This window comes from Acanthisitta chloris, unplaced genomic scaffold (assembly GCF_000695815.1).
Source record: "Acanthisitta chloris isolate BGI_N310 unplaced genomic scaffold, ASM69581v1 scaffold19910, whole genome shotgun sequence".
NCBI lineage: Eukaryota > Metazoa > Chordata > Aves > Passeriformes > Acanthisittidae > Acanthisitta > Acanthisitta chloris.
Window position 1 is genome coordinate 6,680 of NW_008652417.1, and position 9,834 is coordinate 16,513.

The following is a 9,834-nucleotide window of genomic DNA, read 5'->3' on the forward strand; positions in this document are numbered from 1 at the left end:
GTGAGGGGTGATGGTAATTTTCCTTGAGCCTTATTTGGAATGTAAATAAGGCTGAAGATAGTTGCTCACTATGGAGCTATTTTGTTGTGTAGAGGTTTGTAAATATTTTTGGTTTCTTAGTTACAGAGAGTAGTTAACCTTCCTATAAGCTTTCATTTTCTTCTAAAAATACAGTCATCCAATTAAGTCTTCCTAAGACTGGATATCATTTGTCTTTTCTACCTGGTGAGGGTTGACAATGAGCACAAACAATTTCCCAAAATGCAGTGCTTAGCAAACCCTGTGGAAATTACAAGGAATGACAGTGTCTGTAATAGAGTCAGATTCTAATGGACTTTCTTGGTCCAGTTAGGTTTGGTCCTAAGGTTTATTTCCCTATTGTCAAACTGTAGGTCTGGCAGGGCTGCTGGGTTCTATATTGGTAGATCCTTTGGCTAATGTTCTTGCTTATATACTTCCACTAGAAGGAAACAGTGAGAACATCCAAGCTGTACTCATGACAGGCAAGGCCTATTAGGACTCGAGGAGAGGTTTCCCTCCCAAACTATCCATGACTATGGCAGATTAGATCATCAGTCAGTCAGTCTTTCTTAATGTTAGTGAAAGGGTTGGTCGGGTGTTTGTAGAATGACAAATTGGCAAGACTTGACATTCCTGCCAGTGTTCTGTCACAGTAGCTTCTGAGAATGATGAGACATTTAGTGGAACAGTACCATAGTCATGAGCAGATTTTTGAGACCCAACCTGGGGCCAGAGGTAAAGGGATGGAGGATCTGAGGAGAGCTGCTTAGAGCCACTCTCAGTGTGTGTGTATCCAGGCACTCAGAAAAATTACGCCTTGAAGTTCAGCTGAAGTATTAATTGAATGTAGATTTACCGATTACCTTCCTTGCTGCTCTCTTAAAAGAACCTTTTGGGTAGCATGATTTAGAGGAGCTGTAGGTCTTTGGGCATAGTTTGGCCTTCTATGCCTGTGTGAAAGGGTAAGGTTTGAGTCTTCTCTTAAAGTACTGCTAAATGAAAAAGCTTAAACTCTGTATTTTTGCTATGGATATACACACACTGTTGGCATTGGACTCAAAGGACTATGGTTATTGTGTAGCAATCATTCTTTCTCAGCAATTTTTCATAGTATGTTTTGTGCGGCTAAGTATTTTTAAGTTAGCTAATTGGGTTGTATTTTTGCCCAAGTAGCTGATGTGAGTCAAACTGCATTAATACAGGCTCACCTCATAAACAATAAGTATCCTGCTGCTGTAAGGAAGCTGGTTGGGGGTTTTTTTGTTCTTTTTTTAGGGGGAACTGTAGCAAAAACTCTGAATTAATGACATTGTCATGGGATTGTGTCAATTAAGAATATATACCTCAATTGGCTGAATTCTGTGATGATATATACACCTACTGTAGTTGATTTAAAAGGGATTTTTTTCTTTTATTTACCCACACTTTTGATTTATAGTGGATGTTTTTAGAAAATTACCACCAAGTGAGAAAGGTTCTTTAAAATATTGTGGAGCTTCGTTGATAGTTCCAGCTCTTCTCTTTGAAGGTAATTATCATGTCTGCCATTCTTCAAAGGAGTGTTTGCACTCCACACATTCTTATGATCTCTTGTCCTTGTTTAGTAACTTAAATAATAGTGACTACCACTCTCTGAAGTCCTGTGCTAAGCAACTAGAAGCAAGGAGTTAGATGTGTTAAAATTTCTTGTAAAAATTTTAGTATTTTTATATGTGCCTTTGAAACTAATTTGATGGAACACTCTATTACAGGTCCTGGGGAGATAAACTGAAGTATTTTTTCTCAGTTTTCCCATTTCATGTTACCTGATGCTCGTTCTTATTTGGAGGGGGAAAAGGAGGGAACCAACAGAAATCCCACACCCATCCCAAAATAAAAACTTGCCATCAAAACAAATCCAAACTCCAAAACAATTCTTGACTTTTGCCTCATTCAGTCTTTGTGTTGGAGAATATTTCATTCTGCAGAAGTAGTTACAATATCTAGTATTTGACACCATTAAAGAAACCATTAAAAGAATTGTGACTTCTTTTAAAATAGATTTAAATTAAGATTTTTACCAGAATTTTTTTTGATCATAATAAAATTATTCCTTTGTGATAGACTGCTGAAAGGGGGAACTGTCTTGAGCATATGCTGATGATGTCACATGTATTTTAAGATGGAAATCAGTATTGCTTTTCCCTTACTGTTGATTGTATGCAATGTTTCAAAGTTGTTTACTTAGAAAGTTATTGTCTCAAAAATATTAACCCTTTATTTCACTGCTTTCTTTCAGAGATGTGGTACTGGGTTTTCCTCTGGGCTCTCTTCTCCTCTCTCTTTGTCCATGGTGCTGTGGGAGTATTAATGTTTGTGATGCTGCAGAGGCATAGGCAAGGAAGGCTGATCTCTGTCATTGTGGTCAGCATTGGATTTCTGGGTTCTATAACTGGAGCAATGATAACCAGTAAGTCTGCCTTTTATTTTGTTTGTTTTGTGGGGTTTTTTTTCCTCCTTATTTTGCATCTAACTACTAAAAAGAAAAATGCTTTTCTTAGCAAATTGTTAATTGCTTATTAAGGATTTTTCTGCAGTTACAGAGCTATTTCCCCTCTTTGCCACCACCCCCTCCCCCGGGCAAAATAAATAAATAAATAATTGAGCTGCGCTGATGTTCCAGGTAAAATCCTTCTTCGGCAAGGGTGTTTATTACAGACTTTCTTCTGGTGTTAGCTATTGCCTACCACTTAAGATTTTATTTCTTAACATTGTATCCACAGAGAAGATGCAACTATTTTTCTGGTAAAGCTGCATGCTGAAAGGTTCACAGAGCTATAGATAAAACATGTACTCATGACTGAAACATTGTAGAAAGCAGAAGTGTTTAATGTAGTAAAGTGCTGAAGTGTTACACCTGACCAAATATGGCACAAGGGATGTTGCCAAGAATGTTTCGAAGAAATGCTGCTTAGATATTTTCATCTACGCTTATTGGTATCAGATGCTGCTTTTCCATCTTTCCTGTAGGAGATAACAATCACTGCCCTACCTGCTTTAACAGCTTGTGGAGATGATAATAGAATACAGCCTACATTGTAACCTAGGACTGGTGTACAGAACCAAAATAGTTTAATCCTACCCTTTAGATCCTCTGCTGATAGAAACTATTGATTCTGCTGATATAAGCAAGTGGTTTTTTGTTTTTCCTTTTTGGTTTTGTTTTTCCTTTTTTTGTTTTGGGGTTTTTTGCATTTTTGTGGGGTTTTTTGTTTTTTTTTGGGTTTTTTTTGTTTCTTTTTTTGTTACTGAGGTGAGTTACAAGCAGTGGAGTGCCTTACATTGCATGTTGTGTTGATTTTTGTGTTATGATTGAAATGGCAGTGGCCTGTTATAATGCATGAAGCATGCATCTAATGCATGAAATGCATGAGCATTTCTGAAGGACTGAAGTTAGGAAATGTGATGTTGGAATATGCAAGCAGAGACTTTCACAACTTTCTGTGGTGGGGAAGGTTCTAGGTCAGTGTTTCTCAGTACTTTGTGTCTTTATGCATAAAAAGAGGAGCAACACAGTTGTATTTTTGGCATCCAGTTTTGCAGGTCAAAACATTTAGCAAGTAAGCATAATCATCCGAGAATTTCTCTAAGCTTAGCCTGTAGGCTTGTTATGCTGTTCCCAAAGGTTTTGCATAGGCCGTTGCAACTTGGTTAGCCAAATATTTTTACTTTCAAGTATTTTTCATTTCTGGGCAGAACTGGGTTGTTTCGTACTGAAAGAAATTCCGTAGGGAACTTCTGAAGACAAATCATGGTGATCAGTTATTAAAGAGGATTTTTAACAGCTATTGTGTTGCAAACTGTGAGATGCAAGTTGAAGTATTAGTTGTCTGGATATGCCTGGGGCACTGCTTAAGAAACTGAAACAGCAAACTGATGTCAATTTCCACTTTGTATTTCCAGTCTTCTGCATTGTTTGTGTAAGTGAATGAAGGCAGTATAGATCATTAAATAATACAGGTTTTATTTTGCTCAAGTAGATCTTTTAAACTTTCTGGCTTTGGGGGATCTTTTTACCAGCATATAGAAAAGCAGGAAGCTCCTCAGTTTCTAAGCATTGAAAAATCATGGAGCTCAGTGGTTGTAAAAAAATATTGGAAGTTTACTAACTAGCAGGGGATGCAGTCAAAAAAAAAAAGTAACAAAGCAAACCAAACAGAAACCTCCAACAAACCAAACCAAATCCCCCGCCCAAAACCAAGTAAACAAAAAAAAAAGCCATAAACCAACAACAAGAAAAACCCCACCAAGCCAACCAAGAACAGATAAGTATCAGACAGCTTAAGGCAAGGATTTTAGCTGTATTTCATCCAGAAGGGTCTGTTCTTCCTCCTCTCCCCCAGCACACTCCTTTGTGGTGAGATATTTTCATTTACCTTGTTGGCAGCCTATTGTAATGTACCTTTGGCTCTCTATGAACTGTGCTGGGTTATGCATTATAGGTTGTATTGCACACTGTTATTTGAGTAATAGAACATAATTAGCAAGCTAAAAAATACCTATTGTTTTACTATGGATATTTTCCAGGATCTCTCGGTGTCTTCTCCAGAAGCCCAAAATTTCTGTTATTGCTTAACTAGTAGTGCCAAATTCTGGTATCCCAATTTGGCTGATTTGAATTTACTTCAAGAGTTCAATCACAAAACCAATTTTAATGTCAGTACTGGACTCAGTTTAAAGGATCTCTTTCAGTTTTTGACAGCAGCTAGCCAAGGAACAAATGGAAAAGCTTATGCAAGGTAGCTGAGTGAAATACCATAAGGTCAGCCTTCTGGTGAGGTATTTCTGGCAAAATACACTTCATACAATATGTGGGTTTTTAAAAAATAACCAACAAAACTCCCAAACCAAAACAAAAGAATTAACCCAAAACTTCTCTAACAGTCTTATTAGTAGTGTTTGTAAGTACTGTTAGTGTACTGTAAGTACTGTCAGTGAATTCTACTCTCTTGTGAAAATGAGGTGTTACTTTTTGCAGATGTCAGATGACTCAGATACAGATTGTACTTAGAAAATCTGTTGGGACTCAATGTATTTCCATGTCCCTAATGTGTGTTTGATCACTTTAGCAGACTGTTCCTGTTAATGACGATGCAAACCCAAGAAAATTCCAATTTTTTAAACTCTTGTCTATTATTTTTTAAAATTGCAATGACTTTTCCATTTTCTTTGAGCCTGAAGGCATTTAATTATGACTAGATAGCAACTGAGACCATACATACTGAAGGTCTGGGGTTAAGTTTTGGGTTCAGGTTTTCAGGAAGAAGTTATTCTAAAGTGAAGGACAGTAATGTTTGTTCTTTGGACAGGGAAAACAAGATGTATAGATGATAATAATAGTTTGGAAACTATTAAATAAAAGCTTCATTCTAGGTGAACCTATGAGATTTGGACTGAGTACGTTTTTACCTATGGACACAGCTGTATATAAGCCTGTATTTCATTTGTTGAATAAATATTTTACCATCCTTACAAGACGCAGAAGTTCATCATTAGCATGTTTGGGTTTTAGGTTATTTGATTGATACAAAGACTCATCTTTCTCAGGCATTTGTTCCATGACATCCCAGCTGTATTTCACTCTGACTTTCGTTCTTCAAACACATGTGATAAATTCAGTGTGTGAAAGACATTAGAAGGGAGTTAGCAGCACCTGTCTTTGTTCACAGTGCAATGTTTTGTTCTTGGCTGATCCTGGCCAACTGTACAAGAAAACCAGTCTCATACACATTCATGGATAGCACTGCAATACTTTGATCTCTTTCATGTTTTACTTGGTTTGCTAAAGAATTGTTAACAATTGAGTAGTGTAAGTCAAAATAATATGATCACATTATTCAACAGAAATATTAAATTAAGTTGATAAATCTGTGTTTGCAATTATTTTGCAGACACTAGGAGCTTTATTGTTGTCTTCTCCCTGCCTGTACAAGGAATATCAAACGACACTTCAGACTCAGTCAATTTTTAGACTATCTTTTTGCTACCTTTTCAAACTGGCACAAGGCAAAAATGTAAAAACAAGTAGTTTTGAAGATGTCTACAGGGAAACAACAAGATTCAATTTTCTTAAATTGAGCTGATGATGGAAAAGTTAATCTGGTTTAGTTGGGAAAATCATTCCTGAAGGACTTGTGTAACTAGAAAATTTCAAGCAAAGCTAATCATTGTGTAATGCCATGAAGTAACAGAGTGTTTGGTAATGTTCTATATGCTGATGCATAGATACAGTGAATAATTTGTGTTATGTTTATTTTAACCTTGGCTTTTTCTGTGATTTGATCATTGTTTTTCTTGTGATTCTTAGGTGCTGCAGTAGCTGGAATTTACAGAGTAGCAGGAAAGAATATGGCTCCCTTAGAAGCTCTTGTCTTTGGTGTTGGACAGACAGTACTGACATTAATTATCTCCTTTTCAAGAATTCTTGCAACGCTATGAGACTTATGTAGAAGGGAAAAAAAATCAACTAGTTTAAAAAAATCTTTCCTCTGAAGAGAAGCTTCCTGCAAGTGGATTCATCAGCTTATGAACTTGAATTCTAGCGCAAGAGAAAGGAAGCTATGTGGAACGTGCACTACAAATCTAGAGGCTCAGTCAAATGGAGAGACTGTCCTCTAGTGTCGGAACCCTTGTACTTCTGCACTGCGCCTTAATGTGCCTCCCTCAAAGGCAAGGTGCAATCCTGGTGTGCGAAGTGGAGGTGAAGCACCTTGAATAGCTGCCAGTCAGGTTAATGCTTGGCGATGGGATCGTTGTTCTTAACAAGTCGTAATAAAACATCCTGAAAATTGCTGTGTGTGCCAAACTTGGAGGTTAATTCTGAACAGGTGGCTGGGTAAGCTTTGAAATGTAGAAGAAAGCTGTGACTGTACACAATTCGCCTTGATTTCAGGTGAAATAGCAAGGTAACTGATTTTTGTATTAGAAGAATCTCTCGAATGCTGAATATTCTTGCTCAGTATTCAAAACAACTGTTAGGTCTGTTTCAGAATGTAGATGAATTTTGATGGGGTTTAAGAACCACAGCTTTAACAACCCTGATATAATTAGCGCCATGTGAAGAATGGCTCATGGCAGTTTTCTGAAATTTAGCACATCATTTCTTCATGATTTTAGCTTGCCAGAAATCAGGAGTTTAAGGAGACTGTCTGAGGGTTACTAAGTACAATCTGTTGCATATGCACAAATAAATCTTAAATAGATGTTTCCCTGGAAATTATTTTATCTTAAACATACAGATGGTTACCAGCCCTTTTACAAACCTCAGAAAGGATACTTGTTGCAAATAAGCTCCCTATATTTATTTAAGCAATGACAGGACCCTTAACCCTCCATGTATTCTATAGAGAACACACAAACCTAACAGACTCTTAAGAAAATACACCTATGAGGAAAAATGGGAAGAGGTGAAAATGATATACTGTTTTTCTACTGAACAAAATTATCAAGTTTAATAAAATAGTTATTGTACTCCAAAAATTTGAAAGTGGGGCAGCACTAATGTATTTACTACCTTGTTTTTGAACACTTTGTATCTTTGGAAAGATTAAGATACCTGAAACTTTCAAATACTTAGCTTTCAGTAGTTTGTGCTTTTCTAGTTTAAAAGGGCGAGTAGTGTTGTGCATGTTGAAATGTCTTAAATGTGAGTGTTTTGAAGAAAATAGAAATTTTAAATCTAATGACTAATTATTTATGAAATGCAAAATGTAAAGGGCATAAAGTTCTGTGAGGAATAAGGAATATTTTACATCTTTCCTCTACTGAATGCTTTTCAGCAGTTAGCTCTTAATGCTGACAGCAAGAGTAAATTGCTCAAAAGTTTTGCTGTTATGATGTCAAAAATACTTTCAGGACTATTGAAAACACTGGCACATACTGCACAGCAAAAAGAATATGGCTAAAATATAACTTACACTCCAGTCATTGCTTAGTGCTTCAAAATATAACAAATTAACCTGTCTGCCTTTATTTTACTCCATATCGGGGTTTTTTCTAAAGTACTAAGAATGCTAATATTAATTATTTTCTTTAAAAATATTTAAGTCTTATTTGGAAAATGTACAAAGTTAGGGGCTTGGCAGGGAACAGGTTAAAATACAGGTTTATAATTGTTTTCAGTGTTATATTTTTGCCTTTGAATTGCTTTAAAATGTGGCTGAATACATATACTCTCATTGTTTTGAATGTCTTCAAAACCTTATTTTTCATGGTTCATTTTTTTGTCTTGTGGATTTTGATTTCTGCTTATACTTTTTGGCACACAGCCATTGCACTTTAGTAGACAATGAAATTATTACATCTGTAAAACACAATTGAAACTTCTCCCCATTGTCTTAAATGACGAGAAAACTGGTTTCAGGTATTGAAGTCAAATTGAATAATAAAGTAATTGATGATATTTCTCCTAATGTGCCTTGTTACATATATATTTAGGGGAGAGGATTTTAAAAAAATGTTGTATCTTCATTCTTGTTCTATTTTTGTTATTTCTGATTAATTTGGTTGCTTGATACAATGTCTTATTCAACAGACATTAAAACATTTTGTTTTACAACCTGGAAATGTTTGTCTGGATCAAAACCAACCATATCAGGAAGCACTATATTCAGTAATTTAGATTGTCTCATGACTGTCTCACACTGAAACTTCTTCCCAGTTTCCAAATTTCCTTGAATATCTCAGTTCTTATTTTTTGTAGGAGGCTATTATGCTGCCACTGATCAATGGCTTGCTGTCTTTCACTAAGTTAAGCTACAACTACTAACTGATGAAATACATATTCTTTTACAGACAAACCTCATTCCTCATTTTAATTCCAGTGCCAGTGAAATTCTTGCCGCTGTAACTTTCCTCCTTTAACAAGCGTCTTTGAGGGTTTTAAGTTACCTTTCTCCAAATAATTTTTATTTCATAGGTCATTGTGTAATCACTTCTAAAACATTGTTGGGTGCTTAGTTGTCTCTGCTTTACATGGCATTATTGCCTGGCAACAAGGGATAGGCAGATAATATAATGCCTGAGTGGCTTAACAGAGACAAAGCAATGGATTTTATAAAGTTCATTTTCAACTGTGTCATGTGAGTAATAGATGAGGACAAATAGTTTGTGAAATGTTTTTTGATCATAGCGTGAACTTACTGCATAATAATTCCAACAGTGAAAGGAAGTGTAAGTGTCCTTATGTCTATGACACTTCGAAGTTTCCTTCCACATCCCTAGAAACAGCGTTGTTAAGCATAAGGTGTTTTAGTCAGTGCAGTGTATACATTTGTGTGTGTGTGTGAGTATATGTATAAATACATATATGTATATGAAGGATGGCTTTGGGTGTGTTCTATACCTTAAACAGACTAACAGTTGAAATAACTTCCAAGAAAAAATTACTTTAGATAACCTCCCCCACATTTAATTACGCTGCAGAGATATCCTGTGTGTGAATGGCATTGTTGGTACTCTGGTTCCCTTTACACAATACAGTGTTGTGCAGATGTCCACACAGGATCTTTTAGCGCTATCTTCAAATTGCTGTGCCTGTCTCTGCATTGTATCACTAGGCACATTCTGCATTGTTAATGATTAATTTCTAGTAAAGAACAAATAAAGCATCAGTGCAATCTTCGGGAGAGAGGGGAGTACTGAATATATTAGATGTAAAAAAAGCTTTTCCTGTTTTGTGAGAAGCTGCTGTTGTTGAAGACTTAAACATTCCACATGCTTTCAATTTATCAGTATGTTCATAGAATTCCAGGTTGGAAATGACCTCAAGGATGA

The 9,834-nt window shown here is 36.1% G+C and overlaps 1 protein-coding gene across 1 annotated transcript; it reads left to right on the top strand.

Annotated features, from left to right (window-relative positions):
* Positions 1-2,248: 2,248 nt before the first annotated feature.
* TMEM170B (transmembrane protein 170B) lies at positions 2,249-6,721 on the top strand (the record flags this gene model as incomplete). The annotated part of the gene is made up of 2 exons (XM_009077273.1): positions 2,249-2,470; positions 6,368-6,721. Coding segments are annotated over 2 exons (353 nt in total), but the record flags the coding sequence as incomplete, so codon positions are not given.
* Positions 6,722-9,834: the final 3,113 nt, after the last annotated feature.